Source organism: Oncorhynchus clarkii, chromosome 22 (assembly GCF_045791955.1).
Source record: "Oncorhynchus clarkii lewisi isolate Uvic-CL-2024 chromosome 22, UVic_Ocla_1.0, whole genome shotgun sequence".
Classification (NCBI taxonomy): domain Eukaryota; kingdom Metazoa; phylum Chordata; class Actinopteri; order Salmoniformes; family Salmonidae; genus Oncorhynchus; species Oncorhynchus clarkii.
This window is the reverse complement of record NC_092168.1, coordinates 3,162,709-3,188,220: the sequence shown is the minus strand read 5'-3', so window position 1 is coordinate 3,188,220 and position 25,512 is coordinate 3,162,709. Positions and strand designations below refer to the sequence as shown.

The window sequence follows — 25,512 nt, the reverse complement described above, 5'->3', positions numbered from 1 at the left end:
CCACTCTTGAATAGTGTTCAATACACAGACTGGCACAATAAATGTGGCTCAATTCAGTGGCTTCAGTCCTACAATAAGAGCTACGACGCTAATGTTCTCTGGGTGTCACTGAGTAGACTGATACCCCATGTCATTGATCCACTATCCATAGGGAAGGCTGTACAGTGAAATAAGTATGTCCCCAATGCAATTCTAAAGTCTAATACATCCAGCGTGATTTTAAAAGATTTGTCAAATTAACAAATTGTTGAATTTATATAAGAACATTCCAACCTCGTTTAGCATGATCTATTCCATTATGGCATGATTCCATTATTTGTATTATTTGTATGACTTTCATTGAGATACTTTTATTTTGAAGGCAAAAAGCAAATTCCACTATTGTGCCTAATCCTTATTGTGGTTATTTTCACATAGGTGGGTCCGACCATTAATCAAATAAGTTATAAATTAGGGTTATTTTAGATGACACCTATATAGTTAGTTAGCTAACTATAGCTACTGAAACAGATTAATCATTAATAAAATAAGATTAATCAAATAAGAACGGTCTTATAAAGAACGGTCTTATAAATTAGGGGTATTTTAGATGATAACACTTAGCTAGATAGTCGGTTAGCTAACTATAGCTACTGAAACAGATGTCGTTTTGCTATGTTTTTGGAGAAGAACATTGTTTGCATCCATCACCTAGCTATCTTTTTTTGTGACCAGCAATGTCTAGAGTTTAGGGGAGTGTGTCTGCGCTCGTGACCAGCAATGTCCAGAGTTTAGGGGAGTGTGTCTGCGCTCGTGACCAGCAATGTCCAGAGTTTAGGGGAGTGTGTCTGCGCTCGTGCGGCACGGCGCCAGACAAAACTATTACCTGCATCAACGCATACGTATCGGTGCATCGACATGAAATACGAGTAATAGTGGTATCAATGTGTAATAACTACGTCAAAAATGAATGAATGTGTTAATTATGTGACGTGCAGTCATATTCGGGTCCTCATTGGTCAACAAGCGTGTTTGACACGTCAATTGTGTTATTTGACGTGTATCTTTTTTTGACAAGCAAAGTCCTAACTGGCGTTCCATATCTATGCAAGGTGTTGGCATACGCAGCGAATTGAGGATAACATAGTAGCGAATTCGAAGGGCAGACTGCAAGGACTGATGCACACAACGCCATGTCTTCGCAGTCAGTGACAGTGCCAAGAGAGTTAACTCCATTCGGTGTCCTGACAACGCCCCATGGCTGTTAAAATGGTATAGTATTGCTTTGAGGATATATGGTGTGTGTGTGACCTCCGCTCCAAGGACCACATTCATTTACCACCATATTTTGTAATGTAGACAAGACTAATCACCCGCACTGAAGTGTTAGGTTCCACTTGAACCACATACTTAGAAATCACCCTGTTTTCCCAGCTACACCAATATTTAAATTTAAATAATATTTAAATTTAATGAATAAAGGTACATTGGGAAAACAATATCAAAATCGACATTTTACGGTGTAGAAAGATATGAAATTGAAGTTTCTGTTACGGTTGTCGGTGGAAGAAGGTGAGGACCAATGCGCAGCGTGGTACCGGTTCATCTTTTTTAATGTAAACTGAACACTGAATAACAAAACAACAAAGAAAACAACCAAAACAGTTCTGTCTGGTGCAGACACACTTAGACAGAAAACAATCACCCACGAAACACAATAGAAAACAGGCTCCCTAAATATGGTTCTCAATCAGGGACAACGATTGACAGCTGCCTCTGATTGAGAACCATACCAGGCCAAACACAGAAATAGCAAATCATAGAAAAACTAACATAGACAACCCACCCAACTCACGCCCTGACCATACTTAAACAAAGACATAACAATAGAACTAAGGTCAGAACGTGACAGTTTCCTATTATTCAGGAATAATTGTATTTTCACACTGTGTTAAAACAGCTTCCAACATGCATATCCATTTCAAACACCATGGCACTATTATAAAGAATGTCCAGTGTATGGTTTCCTTCCATGACTGATAAAACAATATAATATAAATCAAATGTACATACACAAAAATAGCCGTGTTAGCATCCATCTTCAATGCAAGTGCAACCTGGCTGGCATTGGTTACATCAAATGTAGCAGGTATTTAATCTATTACAGAGATTATGTTGCCGATTTTTCATTTGGTAATGCATGCCCATATTGAGACTAAAAATCCTCAGACATTGACCGAATGACATCTGCTTCTTCACCAAGGTTACTATGAAAACTGATAGGAACCAAGCTACATAAAAATAACACATACAAAATGACGGTGTATTATATCCAATCTGTAATTTTCTGTTTCTGTTCAAAGCAAATACTGCGCTTGTCAAACATGAAGAGGAATAATGTCCTCCTAATAAAAAGGGAGGTTTGGAATCAAGGCCATAACCTGTGCATGCACCATTTTACTTCCAAGAAATGTAAACGAGTGGATCGGAAAATTGAGAACTTGAGAAATTGCAACTAATCAGTGGAGACTCAGTTGGTAGAGCATGGCGCTTGCAATGCCAGGGTTGTGGGTTTGATTCCCATGGGGTCCAGTATGGAATTTTTTTTAAATAAATAAGTCGCTCTGGATAAGAGTTGAAGGGATCATCCTCAGTGGATTTTATTATAAATAGTGAAACATTAAAGTTATCCTTTTATGATAAAACTATACTAAATATATTCACGTCACCAAATAATTGATTAAATCACACTGTTTTGTAATGAAGGTCTACAGTAGGCTCAGCAGCACTCTGTAGAGCAGCACCATAGTGTAGCCGGAGGACAGCTAGCTTCTGTCCTCCTCTGGGTACATTGACTTCAACACAAAACCTATGAGGCTCATGGTTCTCACCCCATTCCATAGACTTACACAGTAATTATGATAAATTCCAGAGGACACCCTCCAACCTATCAGAGCTCTTGCAGCATGAACTGATATGTTGTCCACCCAATCAAATGATCAGAAAATGAATCTAGTACTGAAAGCTACAGCTTGCTAGCACTGCAGTGTATAAAATGTGAGTAGTTGACTCAAAGAAAAAGACAACAATTGAATAGTTTTGAACAATTTTTTTTGCAAAATTAAGGAGAAGACAGAGGGAGCTATATTTGGTTGTATTTTTAAAAAACTTTCACATAACTAGCAAAATAAGCTAGCAAGTTTAGCCCAATCAAACACCTGTCTCAAAAAGAGAGGGATGCTATGTTAGCTAGCTGGCTATGGTTATCCAACACTGGAACTCGTCAAAGTCAAGGTAAGCTTTTGGGTTTATGAATTTATTGTCACCTGGGCCCGCTGGTGTAACTGCTAAACTGCTTTCTGACTGTTCACTGTGCTGCATGACTGTAGCGGGTTTACTAACGCTTAAGTTCTAGTATCTACTATATGTTGACTATAACGTGACAACGATATAGGCTGAGTGTAGCGGTTAGTGGTTATGATATGAAGGTTTGAATTGGAATGTTTTTTTTGCCTGGTCACAAACCGCTGATGTGTTGTGCACTGAAGTCACAGGCGAAGGTAAAACATGAGAGGAGGAGAGCGCATAGATTGTTGCGAGAAGGAATTCTATATACAACGAGCTAAGTGATCATGTTGTTGTGTATGTGGCTGCTATGAAAGTGAACTGTGTGTGCGGGTGTTCAGGGGTTTATTGATTCTGGTGAAACTGTTGGACTAATGATTACATCCTAGATCAGCTATATGTAGACAAGCGTGTGCAAGGTGGTATTGAATGTTTCACTGTCTGTCACCTTGATTACTAAAAATTATCTCAGTACTTTGTAAACTTTCATTTATAGGCTAGGTTATAGCACCCTCATGATGGGTACAGGGAAAATGCTATGTTGTAGCCTAAACTTATCAATGTTACATTGAGCTGGGTGAATGGAATATGAATGACAGTCATCCAATATGCTGTAATAGAAATAAGGCCATGCTTATAATTTTTTTAATAATTCTCCCTCATCTTAAACAGCACCGACCACCACTGAAACTAATATTATATGAATCAATTTGAATGCCTTTATTAGATCTTTAGACTGATAAGCTTTACACAGACCAGTCACAAACCACAATCGCAGTAGAGCTCAGTACAGTCATGGCCAAAAGTCTTGAGAATGACACAAATATTAATTTCCACAAAGTTTGCTGCTTCAGTCTCTTTAGATATTTTTGTCAGTTGTTACTATGGAATACTGAAGTATAATTACAAGCATTTCATAAGTGTTAAAGGCTTTTATTGACAATTCCATGAAGTTGATGCAATTTGCATATTTGCAGTGTTGACCCTTTTTCAAGACCTCTTCAATCCACCCTGGCATGCTGTCAATTAACTTCTGGGCCACATCCTGACTGATGGCAGCCCATTCTTGCATAATCAATGCTTGGAGTTTGTCAGAATTTGTGGGTTTCTGTTTGTCCACCCGCCTTTTGACAATTGACCACACGTTCTCAATGGGATTAAGGTCTGGGGAGTTTCCTGGCCATGGACCCAAAATATTGATGTTTTATTTCCCGAGCCACTTAGTAATCACTTTTGCCTTATGGCAAGGTGCTCCATCATGCTGGAAAAGGCATTGTTCGTCACCAAACTGTTCCTGGATGGTTGGGAGAAGTTGCTCTCGGAGGACGTCGTGGTACCATTCTTTATTCATGGCTGTGTTCTTAGGCAAGATTGTGTGTGAGCCCACTCCCTTGGCTGAGAAGCAACCAGACACATTAATGGGTTCAGGATGCTTTACTGTTGGCATGACACAGGACTGATGGTAGCGCTCACCCTGTCTTCTCCGGACAAGCTTTTTTCCGGATGTCCCAAACAATCGGAAAGGGGATTCATCAGAGAAAATAACTTTACCCCAGTCCTCAGCAGTCCAATCCCTGTACCTTTTGCAGAATATCAGTCTGTCCCTGATGTTTTTCCCTCGAGAGAAGTGGCTTCTTTGCTGCCCTTCTTGACACCAGGCCATCCTCCAAAAGTCTTCGCCTCACTGTGCGTGCAGATGCACTCACACCTGCCTGCTGCCATTCCTGAGCAAGCTCTGCACTGGTGGTGTCCCGATCCCGCAGCTGAATCAACTTTAAGAGACGGTCAAGGTGCTTGCTGGACTTTCTTGGGTGCCCTGAAGCCTTCTTCACAACAATTGAACCGCTCTCCTTGAAGTTCTTGATGATCTGATAAATGGTTGATTTAGGTGCAATCTTACTGGCAGCAATATCCTTGCCTGTGAAGCCCTTTTTGTGCAAAGCAATGATGACGGCATGTGTGTCCTTGCAGGTAACCATGGTTGACAGAGGAAGAACAATGATTCCAAGCACCACCCTCCTTTTGAAGCTTCCAGTCTGTTATTGGTTCTCGATCAGCATGACAGAGTGATCTCCAGCCTTGTCAACACTCACACCTGTGTTAACGAGAGAATCACTGACATGATGTCAGCTGGTCCTTTTGTGGCAGGGCTGAAATGCAGTGGAAATGTTTTTGGGGGATTCAGTTCATTTGCATGGCAAAGAGGGACTTTGCAATTAATTTCAATTCATCTGATCATTCTTCATAACTTTCTGGAGTATATGCAAATTGCCATCATACAAACTGAGGCAGCAGACAGAAAATTAATATTTGTGTCATTCTCAAAACTTTTGGCCACGACTGTACAGTAAAGCATGCACCAGTTCTATTTCTATGTTTCATTAATAACAGTGCTTGTGCACAGACTGTTCACACCCATCTTGTTGGTGGAGAGAATTTTGCAGGCTTAAAGGTCATTTTCTTGATATTCTCTACATTTCGTCCATGTCTAATGTGTATTCATGTGATATTTGAGTGACAAAAAAATTACAAAAATATCTATGGGCTAAAAAACATTAATAAAAAAACTGCTCTACTGATCCTCTCCTCTACGGTACTGCGCTGTACTGTGATGTCCAAACTTGTGAAGCATAGACGTCTATGATTGGTGCAGATTTGGTCTGGTCTGGACCAACCTTGTTTGGGGGCGGAGTTCATTAGAATTATAGACTGTGTGTAGAATAATACCCAAACAAAAGGAGGATATGACATTTTTATACCTACGTGTACCTACTCAGGATGCATCACAATGAAGAGAATGATATCGATAATTATGCATTTCTGTATAGTACATATCGAGGACCCATGATGTCATTCTGTTACCATCATTTTATTACCACGTGTTGATCCACTTCACTTACTGTAGTTCAATAACCAAAATATATTTTTTTCAAAGGTGTCATATCATAGCCGACACCCCATTCTTTCTACAGACATATTTGACTCTTAATTCGGACTAGATATTTAAGAGTTTTTGAAAACGTGGTCACATAAAAACTAAGGGAACCTTTTGTCATTCTGTTACCAAACTTTGCCTCTGCACTGTTTTTCAAGGAGACACATCTTAGTGAAATGTTCAGCAATTGTGAAGTAGACTTCTGCATATAGGTGTATGATTTGTTAGTTTCAATCAATGGTTTTAGCTTGGCATACATTTTAAAGGGAACATGTGAGTTTAGGCTTCTCTGTTACTGTGGATTTACCCCTTTTAAGGATAAGATTAGTGTGCTTTGTCACCTACCCCGACACTTATTTGTCTTTCTATAGTTACAATTGCAATGTACAGGCCTATTTCTGAGTGCACTCCTCAAGTGTGAAACAAACTCTTAGAAAGTAGGCCTAAGTTTGTTGAAGCTAATAGATACTCACAGCTACAATTAATGTGCCCGGTGATTGCATCCTGCTCATGAGAGAACATGTCCCTCTCTTGAAATGGGAGGCTAATTGTAGTCTCTGGCAACTTTACTCCGACATTATAGCACTTACACCCTGTAATTTAGTTTTCACTCTTCTTCAAATCTGTACCAACATAATATGCTAAGTGTAGCAATTACATTGCAAATTGCTTCTGACAGCATGATGCGTTTAGAGGACACATTTATTTTTTGGGGCCGTGAGGTGAAAGAGACACAGTGGGCATAGGCATTATACTGTCCTCTCTATGTCTAATGTAATTTCCCCATGCCTTGACCATTTTCGAAACGTGGACATTGACGTTAAAGTATTTCGCTAAGTGCAATTGGAGAAGGATGTTGTTTCCCTCTCGCTATTGGAATAAGACGGGGTGGAATTATAGTCTACTTATTGTCACTGATAATGGCCCATGGACTAGGTTAATTATATTGTGCTTATGTGATGTGCAGAGGAGTCTTGGCAGAGTCGTGAACAAATGGATGGAATAATTAGGATTTTACTTTCGTCTCTGTCCGACTGGAAAGTAGTTTGCTTATGTCAGAGCAGCTCACAGATCACTGCACCTGTACATAGCCCACCTGTAAACAGCCCATCTATCTACCTACCTCATCCCCATACTGTATTTATTTATTTATTTTTCTCCTTTGCACCCCAGTATCTCTACTTGCACATTCATCTTCTGCCGATCTACCATTCCAGTGTTTAATTGCTATATTGTACATACTTCGCCACCATGGCCTATTTATTGCCTTAACTCCCTTATCTTACCTCATTTGCACTCACTGTATATAAACATTTTTGTTCTACTGTATTATTGACTATGTTTTGTTTATTCCCTGTGTAACTCTGTGTTGTTGTATGTGTCGAATTGCTATACTTTATCTTGGCCAGGTCGCAGTTGCGAATGAGAACTTGTTGTCAACTAGCCTACCTGGTTAAATAAAGGGGAAATAAAATAAGTAAATAAAAGAATATGTTCAGGGTAACTGTTCATTTTATCAAGGTGCCTAGTAAGGCTGACATTGAGCTGACATTAATTAAGAGGGAATTGCTAGGTCTAACACTTATTGAAATGAACATTGATTATGTTTTCTTTGATACTTGGTCTATGTGCACATAGTCCTGACTCGTGGACTGTTGAATCTCTTCCAGTAATCTGACTGCTGTAGTATTCTCTCTATCTTACAACAGGTAACCCTATAGCACCACGCTCCCCCTGTCTATCTCTGGCTGGTCTCTCTGCCCCCCTCTGACCTGGGGATGAATGCACCAATGAGGAGCCAGCTCACAGTGAGTCACATGACCCCTCACCACTGTCCCACTCCCATCCTATCCCACAATACCTCTCTCCACTGAGTGTGTTGTTTGCATATATGCCTCTGTCAGATGTTGGTGGGCGTTTTCTTGTCCCTCTTTGATCGTACTGTAGATGTTGGTATTGTACATGTACATTGTATACCATATATGCCATGAGGTTGACTAACTGTTATGTGTTATTTACAGGGTATGCCTGATCGCATGTTATGTGCAGTGCTGGAGCAATTTCAGCTTTACTTTTCCCTTTGGTATGTGTGCTTTGTCTCCATTGAGGGCGTCATATCCCCCGTATGTGTACTTCTGTTCCAATTCAATCGGGCCTTGCATACCACACACACACAGACTCTCACATACATCCCTCTCTCAGTCACTGTGCTGTAGCTTGTAAGCCTTAACCTGTAGCCTAGTAGCCTTTTGATGTTTATTACACATGGGGAAGATTGCGTATGATCTTTACGTCTCGGTAAGTAAGTTACTGAAGCTGTTGCTCCAATGTGAATACACTTGTTCTGTGTTCACATGTGTGCTCTGTTGTCTATCACGATGGACATTCAACAACACAACATTGTTGTGTGATATTAAAGCATACACCTGTTGTCTATTATGTTATGAATAGAATCTGGGCAGGAACTCCAAATCTGGGCAGACTTTTTTTGTGTTTTGATATCGGAAAGACTGCCCGAGTTGGCACAACATTTTCAAGACAGTTCCACTCTATGAACATTCCATGTCAACAAAGAGGATAAAATCCACATAGAGTTTTAAATACTAGAACTTGACTGAGTAGAATTCTATGGATTGAACTCTTCAATATTTATGATACAATTTAAACAATTCTCAGGATGTTCAGACTTGGATGCAGCCAGATAACTCTGCCACTCTGAGACTTTGCTCTGGTCACTTACTTCCTGTGTGTGTGTATCAGATCCACTCTCTGTATAGTACAGCCAGCCCCAGCATGCTGAAGAGGAAGCAGAGCTCGAGGGTTGAGGCCCAGCCCATGACTGACTTTGGGCCCGACGAAACCCTCGCCGACAGCGCCGACATCTTCTGGATCAACAAACCAGTGAGTGGGTGACTATTTCAGCCACATGGGACTGGGCCATATTTGAAATGGAAAAATGGCACATTTAGACGCCAATTCAATTAATTACAAATAAAGTGAAGGTACACTATGGGTTCACTCAGACTGTTTAGGCTGTATTTTACATCTGTTTGGTTTGTTTCAATATCCAATTAAAATGTAAACTACGTTCAAGTTTGTTTTTTACCCTCTGACTAGTCCCAAAACGGCAAACTCCCAAGTTAAATCAAGAGCAACTCAAATAATGAAGCAATTTCAGGTCTGATCATCAACAAAAAGCTTTGCTTTCCACTACACACGATAACAAACTTCTATATTCACACTAAAATCAAACACTAATGTTCTGAACTGCATTTTGATTGGACGACGAGTGAACAGTAGAAGAGAGCTGCCATCCGGTCACCTGTGGGTAACTGACGTACAACATATATTTGACCCAAGTACGATGGGATTCTCACTTCTCCTTGTCTGTCCCCTTCCTCCTCCTCCCCAGTGGGTGCACTCTCTGCTGCGAGCCTGTGCCATCATCAGCGTCATCAGCGTGTGTATGAACACACCCAAGACGTTCGAGCACTACCCCCCGCTGCAGTACGTGACCTTTACCCTGGACACGCTGCTCATGTTCCTCTACACCGCTGAGATGATCGCCAAGATGCACATCAGAGGAATCATCAAGGTAATAATACAAACAATCCATTTTCTGCACAAAAAATAAAACAAATATAATATGTAGATTTTATGCCCAAGCTTACAAATCTAACTTTACATAGCTCTTTACACTCACAACCCCGTATACTGTATGAAAATGGCAGATTTGGTCACTGAGAAGCGCATAAATTGTAACGCACTGGCTGTACAGTAACATGCTATACATTACGTCAGAGCTCATTATTGTGAACCGTATTGTGAAGAAAATCCCCCACGAGTCACCTTTATGCACTCATTACTCTATTCCTTGTGCACCAGAACGAATAACTGTTTCTCTAAAGTGCTCTATGAAAGCCTAACACTGGAAGATGATATTTTATAAATTAGCTAGTGTTGTTGGCAATATAATAAGCTTTTAAATGATGACCATCTGACCCACATTGCGATTTGTAGTGAAACATTTTTGAATCGTGTTATGGTGGGGATGCAGGGCAGCGTTCCAAACTAAAAAATACATGTGTGCTTGCTTCAGTTCCTCCAAAGCCACAGCCAGGAGAGCTCCAACAAGTACCTAATAGTACCTTTTTTAGCTCAAGAGCACCACCAGAGTCAAATGATCTGTCGTGTGATTTAATACCGTGGGAAGGTGCCCTAGCACTGCTGTAAACAAAGGCCATTTCGGATCCACTCTGATAGTCGATTGCAGCGTAGATGCTGCACAGTTTACAGAACTCCATTGAAATTGGGGGAAGAGTGGATCCGAAATCCGTTGTGGTAGAGGGGTGTGACGCCTCACTTTCCCATCATATGCCCTCTATTTAGATAATAGTGTCCTTGGGTGTTCTCTAACTTTTGAGTGATGGCTTCTGCTTAGCCACTAAGTATTTGATCTGCTGATTATATGGATGTGTTTGACAACCATCAATCAGAATGAATGTTGTGCTAAGAAATAAGTGCCAGTTTGCGGTCCTTTAAATTATGACCCTTTGACATTACTCGAATGTTTGTGTCCAACAATACCCCGTTAATATGGATCTGTATTAGTATTCACATTCTTTCAGATACTATGGCTGTGGTTGAGTTTGCCTGGTTCAATGGAACCAATGGGTAGTCCCAATAGTGCAAACCCTGCCCACCGACCTAGCACTCCAAGGCAGGATCAATCAAATGTTCATAATATTTGAAAGAAACCAAAATGCTATTTGAACCCAGGTCTGATAGGGTCAGACAGATCCAGGGAAATAGATGGTGTGCTACAGAAGCACCCGGATACAATACATCTGGCAGATGAAAGGCCTAAATTACTGCGGTGGGAAGTGTAGACAGCTTAATTGGCAAATCAAGGATAACAAGCACACTGACAGGAAGTCATCAGACGGACACCGAAACACTGTTTACGCCAAAGCGGAATACAGCCGAGTCATTTGGGTAATGCTTCTGTCAGTGTGGACAGGTCAATACCGCCTCTTAACATTTGCCATCCGGTGTTAAAAGGGATGAGGGATAATTATTTTGTATTGTGTGTGAGCGTGTCTGTCTGTCATCACTGAGTCCTCATCAAAGTAAAAATAGATTGTTGTCCGTATCAATAGCAACATGTCAAGTTGACCATCAAGATGATGGATGATATTGATGATTGTGTGAATCAATACCAAGCGAGTGAAAGCCCAATGTTTCCATTATAAAGTCCCTTTATTCTTTTCCAAAATATGATGTTTCACACAGTTTTACTCATTTAGACGGTCTATTTATTATTCTGTCACAGATTCTATGAGTTATTGCTCATTGTCCCTTTCCCCCCTTCCCAAAAATAAGACTCCACATAGTATTATTCAACCTGTTAGTGTGGTTTTGATGTCTCACATAGTTGGAATCTTGTGCTTGCAACACTACGCTTGTGAATTGGATATTAAAAGTCCAATGCAGGTGTTTTTCTTTCAATATCAAATAATTTCTAGGTTACAATTAAGTACCTTACTGTGATGGTTTCCAACACCATCAAGTTTTCTGATTACACGACGGTAGTAGGCCTGATCACCGGCGACGATGAGACAACCTACAGTGATCTAGCAGGACAACAACCTCTCCCTCAACGTCAGTAAGACCAAGGAGCTGATCGAGCAGTCGAGCAGGTCAATGGCTTCAAGTTCCTCTGTGTCCAAATCACTAAGGACTTAAAATTGTCCACACACACGCAAACAGTCGGGAAGAGAGCGTGACCCTCAGGAGGTTGAAAATATTTGTTATGGGCCCTCAAATTCTCGAAAGGTTCTCCAGCTGCACCATTGAGAGCATCTTGACTGGCTATGTCACTGCTTGGTATGGCAACTACACTGCCCTCGATTGCATGGCGCTGCAGAGGGTGGCGCGGGCAGCCCAGAGTATCACTTGGGCTGAGCTTCTTGCCATCCAGGACCTCGATATCAGGCGGTGTGAAAGGAAGGTCCGGAAAGCGGTATCGGAGAATCAAGTCCGACACCAACTGGATCCTGAACAGCTTCTATCCCTAAGCCATAAGAGTGCTAAATAGCTAACAAAATCTGCATTGACCCTTCTATTTTATTTATATTTAGGCACTGTCTATGCACACTCACACACTCTCTATATGCACATTCTACGCACGCACACAAACACACACACACACACACACACACACACACACACACTTCATTTGCTCACACACGCATTACACGCACATACAGTTATACTGACACACACACAATCACATACTATTATTATTGCTGCTACTCTGTTTATTATATATAACCCTACCACTTGAGTGGCTGCTGCCAACACACTGACTCAACTCCAGCCACTTTAATAATGGGAATTGATGGAAATTGATGTAAAATATATCACAGCCACTTTAAACAATGCTACCTAATATAATGTTTACATACCCTACATTATTCATCTCATATGTATACGTATATACTGTACTCTATATCATCTACTGCATCCTTATGTAATACATGTATCACTAGCCACTTTAACTATGCCACTTTGTTTACATACCCTACATTACTCATCTCATATGTATATACTGTACTCGATACCATCTACTGCATCTTGCCTATGCCGTTCTGTGCCATCACTCATTCATATATCTTTATGTACATATTCTTTATCCCTTTACACTTGTGTGTATAAGGTAGTAGTTTTGGAATTGTTAGGTTAGATTACTCATTGGTTATTACTGCATTGTTGGAACTAGAAGCACATGCATTTCGCTACACTCGCATTAACATCTGCTAACCATGTGTATGTGACCAATACATTTGATTTGATTTGACTTCAGTATCCCTGCACATTGTAAATATGGTATTGGCATCAGTGCCAGCGCTGTATATGTGACTTACCTTTCTTGATTCGGTCTTATGTAGCAAAATGTGAAATTGTGTTTTTTACAATTTCTCTGGGAAACTAATAATAACCTCTGCTAGGGAGCCAGCCAGCTAATGTTAGCTCCAGCTAATGTTAGCTAGCTAGCTAACAGTACACTTTAGCTTAAGACATATAGCTAGCTAGCTAAACAATTAAAACTTATTCAGGATTGGTGGTTCCCCTGTGGGACGGTTGAGCTAATGTAGGCTAATGCGATTAGCATGAGGGTGTAAGTAGCAAGGACATTTTCCAGGACATAGACATATCTGACATGGGCAGAAAGATTAACAAGAATTTAAGCTAACTGCACTACCCAATTTACAGTAGCTATTACAGTGAAATAATACCACGCTATTGTTATTCGGAGAGTGCACAGTTTGCTGCTGTTCTGGGATTGATTTGCACTTTTCGCACCAAAGTACGTTCATCTCTAGAAGACAGAACACGTCTCCTTCCTGAGCAGTATGACGTCTGCGTGGTCCTATGGTGTTTATACTTGCGTACTATTGTTTGTACAGATGAACGTGGTACCTTCAGGCATTTGGAAATTGCTCCGAAGGATGAACCAGACCTGTGGAGTACTACCATTTTTTTCTGAGTTCTTGACTGGTTTCTTTTGATTTTCCCATGATGTCAAGCAAAGAGGCACTGAGTTTGATGTTGGCCTTGAAATACATCCACAGGGACACCTCCAATTGACTCAATTATGTCAATTAGCCTATCAGAAGTTTCTAAAGCGTTGACATCATTTTCTGGAATTGTCCAAGCTGTTTAAAGGCACAGTCAACTTAGTATATGTAAACTTCTGACCCACTGGAATTGTGATACAGTATATTATAAGTGAAATAATCTGTATGTTAACAATTTTTGGAAAAAATACTTGTATCATTCACAAAGTAGATGTCCCTACCAACTTGCCAAAACTATAGTTTGTTAACAAGAAATTTGTGGAGTTGTTGAAAAACAACTTTTAATGACTCCAACCTAAGTGTACAGTTGAAGTCGGAAGTTTACATATACTTAGGTTGGAGTTATTAAAAGTCGTTTTTCAACCACTCCACAAATTTCTGGCAAGCCAGACAATATTTAAAGGGCCTATTTATATAATGAACATGAATTCAGAGGGAAGAAATTATTAAATATGAAAGCCTTAGACCTCTCACTAATACCATCAGTCATACAAAAGTTATACTTAATCCGAACTGGTTCTCTAGCAAATAAGTTCAAGAATGGCCTTTTTCCCTTCATTCAGATTACAACCGCTCACTTTCGGTTATATGAAAACGAAATAATCTCTAAAATATTGTTATTTTTTAAACAAGCCATAAAAAGTTGGTTGCAATTCCAGTTTAATCCACCAGAACAGACGGAACAAATAATACAACACATATTGTGTGCTCCCGATTGGCACAGCGGTCGAAAGCAATGCATCTCAGTGCTAGTGGCGTCAATACAGACCCTGGTTTTATCACATCCGGCTGTGATTAGGAGTCCCATAGGGCATCGCGCAATTGGCCCTGCATCGTCTAGGTTAGGGTTTGGCTGGGGTAGGCCTTCATTGTAAATAAGAATTTGTTCTTAACTGACTTGCCTAGTTAAATAAAGGTTCATTAAGAAAACGTGTTTTTCGATAATGTTTAAAAAAGGTAAATTATATCATAAATAGGACTGGTGTAGTTATGTCACCTATGCAGCTAACACAAATATATGGAAATATCTGCTCTACCCAAAACAACAAATTGCAACCAGCTAATTGCAGCATTACCGCAAAAATGGAAGAGGAAAGTGGATGGGGAAAAAGTAAGGAACTTGTCTGTCGGCCCTGCATTGAAGGTCAAAATTGGTTAAAGGAAATTGTGATAAATGAAACTGGTATGTGTATATATACAGTGGGGAGAACAAGTATTTGATACACTACCGATTTTGCAGGTTGTCCTACTTATAAAGCATGTAGAGGTCTGTTTTAGGTCTGTTTTATCATAGGTACACTTCAACTGTGAGAGACATAATCTAAAACAAAAATCCAGAAAATCACATTGTATGATTTTTAAGTAATTAATTAGCATTTTATTGCATGACATAAGTATTTGATTTCATCAGAAAAGCAGAACTTAATATTTGGTACAGAAACCTTTGTTTGCAATTACAGAGATCATACGTTCCTGTAGTTCTTGACCAAGTTTGTACACACTGCAGCAGGGATTTTGGCCCACTCCTCCATACAGACCTTCTCAAGATCCTTCAGGTTTCGGGGCTATCGCTAGGCAATATGGACTTTCAGCTCCCTCCAAAGATTTTCTATTGGGTTCAGGTCTGGAGACTGGCTAGGCCACTCCAGGACCTTGAGATGCTTCTTACGGAGCCACTCCTTAGTTGCCCTGGCTGTGTGTTTCGGGTCGTTGTCATGCTGGATGACCCAGCCACGACCCATCTTCAATGCTCTTACTGAGGGAAGGAGGTTGTTGGCCAAGATCTTGCGATACATGGCCCCATCCATCCTCCCCTCAATACGGTGCAGTCGTCCTGTCCCCTTTGCAGAAAAGCATCCCCAAAGAATTATGTTTCCACCTCCATGCTTCACGGTTGGGATGGTGTTCTTGTGGTTGTACTCATACTTCTTCTTCCTCCAAACACGGCGAGTGGAGTTTAGACCAAAAAGCTCTATTTTTGTCTCATCAGACCACATGACCTTCTCCCATTCCTCCTCAGGATCATCCAGATGGTCATTAGCAAACTTCAGACGGGCCTGGACATGCGTTGGCTTGAGCAGGGGGATTTTAATCCATGATGGCTCAGTGTGTTACTAATGGTTTTCTTTGAGACTGTGGTCCCCAGCTCTCTTCTGGTCATTGACCAGGTCCTGCTGTGTAGTTCTGGGCTGATCACTCACCTTCCTCATGATCATTGATGTCCCACGAGGTGAGATCTTGCATGGAGCCCCAGACCGAGGGTGATTGACCGTCATCTTGAACTTCTTCCATTTTCTAATAATTGCGCCAACAGTTGTTGCCTTCTCACCAAGCTGCTTGCCTATTGTCCTGTAGCCCATCGCAGCATTGTGCAGGTCTACAATTTTGTCCCTGATGTCCATACACAGCTCTCTGGTCTTGGCCATTGTGGAAAGGTTGGAGTCTGTTTGATTCAGTGTGTGGACAGGTGTCTTTTATACAGGTAACAAGTTCAAACAGGTGCAGTTAATACAGGTAATGAGTGGAGAACAGGAGGGCTTCTTAAAGAAAAACTAACAGGAATTCTTACTGGTTGGTAGGTGATCAAATACTTAATGCAAATTAATTTCTTAAAAATCATACAATGTGATTTTCTGGATTTTTGTTTAATACTTATTTTCCACCATAATTTGCAAATAAATTCCTACAATGTGATTTTCTGGATTTTTTTCCTCATTTTGTCTGTCATAGTTGAAGTGTACCTAATGATGAAAATTACAGGCCTCTCTCATCTTTTTAAGTGGGAGAACTTACACAATTGGTGGCTGACTAAATACTTTTTTGCCCCACTGTATATGTCCATATGTAGCTAGTTTTTGGTCACAGGTCCAGGAATGGCTGAATCATTTTTTTTAACCTTTTATTTAACTAGGCAAGTCAGTTAAGAACAAATTCTTATTTTCAATGACGGCCTAGGAACAGTGGGTTAACTGCCTTGTTCAGGGGCAGAACGACAGATTTTTACCTTGTCAGCTCGGGGATTCGTTCTTGCAACCTTTCGGTTACTGGCCCAACGCTCTAACCACTAGGCTACCTACAATTGCAACATTTACCTGCAGCTAACACTGCAGAAGGCAATACTGGGTGATCTGAAAACTCATAGTAAATCGATCAATATTGTAATAATTATTAGTTTTAGCATGGTAACACGAATAAGTATATTTCAAGCTAGAATCCAACAGTCCCTCCTTTTTGAATAGTAACTCCCATACTGATGAACATTATACAAACTTTGAAATTAATTATTTTAGACTGTTGGAAAAGCATTCCAGGTGAAGCTGGTTGAGAGAATGCCAAGAGTGTGCAAAGGTGTCATCAAGGCAAATGGTGGCTACTTTGAAGAATCTAAAATATACAGTACCAGTCAAAAGGTTGGACACCTACTCGTTCTGTATTTTTAATATTTTCTATAATGTAGAATAATAGTGAAGACGTCAGTAGTATGAACTAACAGATATGGAATCATGTAGTAAAAGTGTTAAACAAATTAAAATATATTTGCTTTGGTGACAGCTTTGCACACTCTTGGCTTTCTCTCAACCAGCTTCATGAGGTAGTCACCTGGAATGCATTTAAATTAACAAGTGTGCCTTGTTAAAAGTTTATTTCATGCGTTTGAGCCACCCATACCTTGTGTTGTAACACGGTATGGGTGGTATACAGAAGATAGCCCTATTTGTTAAATGACCAAGTCCATATTATGGCAAGAACAGCTCAAATAAGCAAAGAGAAACGACAGTCCGTCATTACTTTAAGACACATTTCAAGAACTTTGAACATTTCTTCAAGTGCAGGCGCAAAAACATCAAGATCTATGATCAAACTGCCTCTCATGAGGACCGCCACAGGAAAGGAAGACTCAGAGATACCTATGTTGCCGAGGATAAGTTCATTAGAGTTAACTGCACCTCAGATTGCAGCCCAAATAAAGGCTCCTCAGAGTTCAAGTAACAGACAAATCTCAACGTCAACTGTTCAGAGGAGACTGTGTGAATCAGGCCTTCATGGTCGAACACCTCCAGGCTGTTTAAGGACTATTTGACCAAGAAGGAGGGTGATGGAGTGCTGCTTCAGATGACCTGGCCTCCACAATCACCCAACCTCAACCCAAATGGTTTGGGATGAGTTGGACCCCAGAGTGAAGGTAGCAGCATACCACCCTGCATCCCACTGCTGACTTGCTTTTGAAGCTAAGCAGGGTTGGTCCTGTTCGGTTCCTGGATGGGAGACCAGATGCTGCTGGAAGTGGTGTTGGAGGGCCAGTATGAGGCACCCTTTCCTCTGGTCTAAAAAATAATATCCCAATTCCCCTGGGCAGTGATTGGGGACATTGCCCTGTGTAGGGTGCTGTCTTTTGTATCGGACGATAAACAGGTGTCCTGATTCTCTGTGGTCACTAAAGATCCCATGGCACTTATCGTAAGAGTAGGTTCAAGTAACATCTCAACATCAACTGTTCAGAGGAGACTGCTTCAATCAGGCCTTCATGGTCGAATTGCTGCAAGGAAACCACTACTAAACAACACCAATTAGATGAAGAGACTTGCTTGGACCAAGAAACACGAGCAATGGACATTAGGCCGATGGAAATGTGTCCTTTGGTCTGATGAGTCCAAATTTGAGATTTTTGGTTCCAACCGCCTTGTCTTATTGAGACGCAGAGTAGGGGAACGGATGATCTCTGCATGTGTATTTCCCATCGTGAAGCATGGAGGAGGAGGTGTGATGGTGCTTTGCTGGTGACAGTCTGATTTATTTAGATTTCAAGGCACACTTAACCTGCATGGCTACCACATCATTCTGCAGTGATACGCCATCCCATCTGGTTTGGGCGTAGTGGGCCTGTCATTTGTTTTTCAACAGGACAGGTACTTTCACAACTCCAGGCTGTGTAAGGGCTGTTTGACCAAGAAGGAGCGTGATGGAGTGCTGCATCAGATGTCCTGACCTCCATAATCACCCGACCTCAACCCAATTGAGATGGTTTGAGATGAGTTGGACCGCAGAGTGAAGGAAAAGCAGCCAACTCCAAGACTGTTGTAAAAGCATTCCAGGTGAAGCTGGTTGAGAGAATGCCAAGAGTGTGCAAAGCTGTCATCAAGGCAACGGGTGGCTACTTTGAAGAAGAATCTTGTTTAAATCTTTTTTTTGGTTACTACATGATTCTCTGTGTTATTTCATAGTTTTGATGTCTTCACTATTATTCTACATGTAGAAAATAGTAAAAATAACCCATAAATGAGTAGGTGTGTCCAAACTTTTAATTGGTACTTTATATGTATAACCTCCTACTAGGCGGGGTCAGCTCCTTATAATAGACAGCCAATACATCTCTGTTGCTATTCAGGAACTTAATTAGTTCCTCTCACTGCTGTAGTCTTGGTCCTGCCTGATGCTAGGTCCTTTTTGGGCATGGAGGTGTATGGGTGTGTGAGAGGACTGCAGTAGGAGGGTCGTTTGAGTGGTTCCCTCTGGCCCCCCTCCCAGAGGTTTCTTTTAACCTCATTTGTTGAGTTAACCTCGAGCCAAATTCCTCGCTCCTCCCTAGTTCCGCAGCTCTCCCTGCCTTATCAGGAACTGAAACTAGACTGTTGTCCTTTGCCCATCTTAGAAACCTTGATATTCAACAATATTAGAATATTAACTTTCTGCACTTCTCACTCAGGTGCTTTCCATACACTCAGTTCCTATCCTCCCCTCATTGACCCCAACATTATACATATAACGTAATCAATAAGTTATAGTATGTTAACACAAATAGGTTTATTTCAAGATCGAATCCAATATTGTTCTTAATGTTTTGTACACTCAGTCTATATGACTCCACCTCTACACTTATTCATGCAACTTTACTGACACAGCCCTCACTAGAGCACTGACGAACGCAGTGTCTCTCTGCCTATGAGTGAGTCACTTTTCAACCTCATATTCATCATTTCCAGCACCAAACCAGTATCTACATATGCGAAAACAGTGCGTTTCAATGATCTGTAGCTAGGTTTCGATCCAATTTGCAACAGATTTTAATAAGAATATAAAAAATCCGAAAAAAAAAGATAAAAGGATGTGCGTAATGCACATAAAAATATTTTTTCGTAAATAAAATTCCCATGTGCTAAATGAGTTTCATTGCATTTTCAACTCCACTGATGGTTGTGTCACTAAAACTGCTGCGTTATATAGCAAATGTGCCCACTCTGATCTTGGCACGCGTGTGCTAGCCAACAGCCCGCAGATACAGTGACGGTAGGCTACCTACATTATGACATTATGATGGATAAGAACGATAGTTTTTGTCAAATGGCAGCCAAGCATCGATCATCATGTCACCAGAATAAGAACCTCGATATTTATTGGAACATCACCTTGCACATTTATCACGCTGTGAAAATTCACTGTTTATCTCATCTGTAGCCTAAAAAAATGCATGCTTTGCTGAGTCGTAGTGGGAGGACCACACACGTTTACTTCGATATGATGGTTATTATATCAATATTTGCTCATAAATCTGTTTCCACTGCCATTTCTCGCACAATTAACTTTATCGACATGAAAAGATTGTCTGTCGGCATTTATAAAATTGTCCTGGCATTTCATGTTTCCATCAGCCCGGTCGTGACTTTTTTCATTCATCAGGTAATTCATCCGAATGAAATGGTTGGTGGAAACATTGTTATTGACATCACAGGGTATTTTCCTGCTCCCCACGTCACAATGAATCTCATAGGCTGTGTTTGAATACCCAGACTAACATACTGTATACTACATACTATATACTATTAGTTCATTTTAGTATACTGTAAACGGTATCGTTTCAGTTGAGCATACTAGAGTTTCGCCTGTCTTTTTTGGTATTTTTTGTAATACAGTTGAAGTCGGAAGTTTACATACACTTAGGTTGGAGTTATTAACTTGTTTTTCAACCTCTCCACAAATGTCTTGTTAACAAACTATAGTTTTGGCAAGTTGGTTAGGACATCTACTTTGTGCATGATACAAGTCATTTTTCCAACAATTTTTTACAGACAGATTATTTCACTTAAAATTCACTGTATCACAATTCCAGTGGGTCAGAAGTTTACATACACTAAGTTGACGGTGCCTTTATACAGCCAAGACCTCCCCAAGTCTGGTTCATCCTTGGGAGAAATTTCCAAATGCCTGAAGGTACCATGTTTATCTGTGCAAACAATAGCACGCAAGTATAAACACTATGGGGACCACACAGCTGTCATACCGCTCAGGAAGGAGACGCGTTCTGTCTCCTAGAGATGAACGTACTGTGGCTAAAAAAGTATCTATATCCACAGTATATTGAAGCAATATCAGTCAGGAAGTTAAATATTGGTTGCAAATGGGTCTTCCAAATGGACAATGACCTCAAGCATACTTCCAAAGTTGTGGCAAAATGGCTTAAGGACAACAAAGTCAAGGTATTGAAGCCCTGACCTCAATCCTATAGAACATTTGCGGGCAGAACTGAAGAAACGTGTTCGAGCAAGGAGGCCTTATATTAGATTACCTACATTACACCAAAATTACTTTGGTCAATTACCAGTAGCTTTGCAACCCTAGCTGCAGATAATGAAAATGAGGTTGAAAAGTGGTGGACTTGCCCTTTTAAGAGATTATTTGAGCACGGAATTCAAAATCTGCTCAATGGGGGAGATGCGTTTTGTCAGCTTTTGCAGAGGCAGCCGCTATTCTTCCTGGTGTCCACCTAAACACAAAACATGACAAGTAACAGAACACTGGTAGAGATGGACAGTCACACAAATTTAAACGATATACAAACAATACATCATCAAAAAATGTATTTTTGAGTAAAACAAAGTATTTTAATAACAGACATACCCCTCCCCATCTTCACAACAACTTTGTCAATATGACTTCACCATGATAATTGACCATCCAATGTTATACCTAGGAGTTTAGCTTCTTCTGGTTTTAGATGCATTTAAGACCAGTTTATCATTTATCACCAATTCTGATTCTGACTGTAACTGCTTATTTAGAATGTCATTGAGCTCACTGGCTTTTGGGGGCTGACATGTTAAGTATGGAATCATCTGCATACAAAGTCATTCTTGTTTTGTGTAAGACCAGTGGCAAATAATTTGTAAAAATAGAGAAGAGTAACGGCTAAAGGTAACTGCCCCGAAGTTCAGTTGAAGAACACTCTTTAGGTTCAATTAGATGAATAACTCTCCAACCATTTGATGGCAGGTTATGTAAGCCATAGCAAGTGAGTTTCTTCAATAATAATTTCTGATCAATAAAATCAAAGGCTTGCAGTGAAATCTAACAATACAGCTCCAACTATCATTGTATTATCCATTTATTTTAACCAATCATCTAAAATATGAGTCAAGGCAATACAAGTTGAGTGCCCTTCTCTATATGCTTGCCTAAAGTCAGTTGTTAACTTGTTCTCTGAAAAATAGTGTTGTGTTTGGTTAAACTCAATTCTCTCCATCATTTTACTAAGAACAGGCAGCAAATTGATTGGGCGCTTGTTAGAGCCATCAAAGGGTGCTTTACTATGTGTCTTGGAACACAATTCCCATTATGCACTTTAGTCTATACCTATCCCACGTGTCAATTTATTAAAGGGATAATCCACTCAAAATGCAACCTAACATGAAATACAGTTGAAGTTGGAAGTTTACATACACTTAGGTTGGGGTCCTTAAAACTCATTTTTCAATCACTCCACAAATGTCTTGTTAAAAAACTATAGTTTTGGCAAGTCGGTTAGGACATCGACTTTGTGCATGACACAAGTAATTTTTCCAACAATTGTTTGCAGACAGATTTGGGGATAGTTTAACCAAAATATGCCACAAGACCTAGAATTGCCTTATAGCTATCCCACAAAAAAAGGTTCACTGTAACATGCTAACTTTTTTGATGAATTTAAGCAAAATTCCCCAAATTCCCGGGCCTTCCCATGGAATTTTCTGGGGAAATTCTGGAAATTTATCTGAAAGTTTTACAACCCTTTGCATCCCTACTCTGGACAATAAAGTAGATGAGCTCAGAGCGAGGATCTACTTCCAGAGAGATACCGGGGACTGTAACATACTTTGTTTCACGAAATCATGCCTCTCTCCGGATATACAGTTGAAGTCGGAAGTTTGCATACACTTAGGTTGGAGTCATTAAAACTAGTTTTTCAACCACTCCACAAATGTCTTGTTAACAAACTATAGTTTGGGCAAGTCGGTTAGGACATCTACTTTGTGCATGATACAAGTAATTTTTCCAACAATTGATTACAGACAAATTATTTCACTTATAAATTCACTGTATCACAATTCCAGTGGGTCAGAAGTTTACATACACTAAGTTGACTGTGCCTTTAAACAGCTTGGAAAATTCCAGAAAATGATGTCATGGTTTATAAGCTTCTAGTTGACATAATTTGAGTCAATTGGAGGTGTACCTGTGGATGTATTTCAAGGCCTACCTTCAAACTCAGTGCCCCTTTGCTTGACATGATGTGAAAATCAAAAGTCAGCCAAGACCTAAAAAAAAAAAAATGGTATACCTCCACAGGTCTGGTTCATCCTTGGGAGCAATTTCCAAACTCCTGAAGGTACCACGTTCATCTGTATAAACACTATGGGACCACGCAGCCGTCATACCTGTTCAGGAAGGAGGCGTGTTCTGTCTCCTAGAGAGGAACATACTTTGGTGCGAAAAGTGTAAATCAATCCCAGAACAACAGCAAAGGACCTTGTGAAGATGCTGGAGGAAACGCGTACAAAAGTGTATATATATCCACAGTAAAACGAGTCCTATATCGACATAACCTGATAGGCCGCTCAGCAGGGAAGAAGCCACTGCTCCAAAACCGCCATAAAAAAGCTAGACTACGGATCGTACTTTTTGGAGAAATGTCATCCAGTCTGATGAAACAAAAATAGAACTGTTTGGCCATAATGTCCATACAGTGGGGCAAAAAAGTATTTAGTCAGCCACCAATTGTGCAAGTTCTCCCACTTAAAAACATGAGAGAGGCTGTAATTTTAATCATAGGTACACTTCAACTATGACAGAAAAAAAAATCCAGAAAATCACATTGTAGGATTTTTAATGAATTTATTTGCAAATTATGGTGGAAAATAAGTATTTGGTCACCTACAAACAAGCAAGATTTCTGGCTCTCACAGACCTGTAACTTCTTCTTTAAGAGGCTCCTCTGTCCTCCACTCGTTACCTGTATTAATGGCACCTGTTTGAACTTGTTATCAGTATAAAAGACACCTGTCCACAACCTCAAACAGTCACACTCCAAACTCCACTATGGCCAAGACCAAAGAGCTGTCAAAGGACACCAGAAACAAAATTGTAGACCTGCACCAGGCTGGGAAGACTGAATCTGCAATAGGTAAGCAGCTTGGTTTGAAGAAATCAACTGTGGGAGCAATTATTAGGAAATGGAAGACATACAAGACCACTGATAATCTCCCTCGATCTGGGGCTCCAAGCAAGATCTCTCCCAGTGGGGTCAAAATGATCACAAGAACGGTGAGTAAAAATCCCAGAACCACACAGGGGGACCTAGTGATGGGACCAAAGTAACAAAGCCTACCATCAGTAACACACTGTGCCGCCAGGGACTCAAATCCTGCAGTGCCAGACTTGTCCCCCTGCTTAAGCCAGTACATGTCCAGGCCCGTCTGAAGTTTGCTAGAGAGCATTTGGATGATCCAGAAGAAGATTGGGAGAATGTCATATGGTCAGATGAAACCAAAATATAACTTTTTGGTAAAAACTCAACTCGTCGTGTTTGGAGGACAAAGAATGCTGAGTTGCATCCAAAGAACACCATACCTACTGTGAAGCATGGGGGTGGAAACATCATGCTTTGGGGCTGTTTTTCTGCAAAGGGACCAGGACGACTGATCCATGTAAAGGAAAGAATGAATGGGGCCATGTATCGTGAAATTTTGAGTGAAAACCTCCTTCCATCAGCAAGGGCATTGAAGATGAAATGTGGCTGGGTCTTTCAGCATGACAATGATCCCAAACACACCGCCCGGGCAACGAAGGAGGAGCATTTCAAGGTCCTGGAGTGGCCTAGCCAGTCTCCAGATCTCAACCCCATAGAAAATCTTTGGAGGGAGTTGAATGTCCGTGTTGCCCAGCAACAGCCCCAAAACATCACTGCTCTAGAGGAGATCTGCATGTAGGTATGGGCCAAAATACCAGCAACAGTGTGTGAAAACCTTGTGAAGACTTACAGAAAACGTTTGACCTCTGTCATTGCCAACAAAGGGTATATAACAAAGTTTTGAGATAAACTTTTGTTATTGACCAAATACTTATTTTCCACCACAATTTGCAAATACATTCATGAAAAATCCTACAATGTGATTTTCTGGATTTTTTTTCTCATTTTGTCTGTCATAGTTCAAGTGTACCTATGATGAAAATTACAGGCCTCTCTCATCTTTTTAAGTTGGAGAACTTGCACAATTGGTGGCTGACTAAATACTTTTTTGCCCCACTGTATATTGAAGCAACATCTCAAGGCATCCGTCAGGAAGTTAACGCTTGGTCGCAAAT

At 40.5% G+C, this 25,512-nt stretch overlaps 1 protein-coding gene across 4 annotated transcripts in view; it reads left to right on the top strand.

Moving 5' to 3' along the window:
- The first annotated feature begins 7,982 nt into the window (after nucleotides 1–7,982).
- The window catches only part of LOC139380324 (sodium leak channel, non-selective), a 265,187-nt gene continuing 247,657 nt past the window's right edge, over nucleotides 7,983–25,512 (top strand). For 3 of the 4 annotated variants that reach the window (XM_071122925.1, XM_071122924.1, XM_071122927.1), the window contains exons 1-4: nucleotides 7,983–8,067; nucleotides 8,281–8,342; nucleotides 9,020–9,160; nucleotides 9,672–9,854. In XM_071122925.1, coding sequence (XP_070979026.1) covers nucleotides 8,301–8,342; nucleotides 9,020–9,160; nucleotides 9,672–9,854 — 366 coding nt within the window. In that variant the 5' untranslated portion in view covers nucleotides 7,983–8,067; nucleotides 8,281–8,300. The remainder of the gene's footprint in view (nucleotides 8,068–8,280; nucleotides 8,343–9,019; nucleotides 9,161–9,671; nucleotides 9,855–25,512) is intronic. The other variant, XM_071122926.1, reaches the window with a different exon arrangement.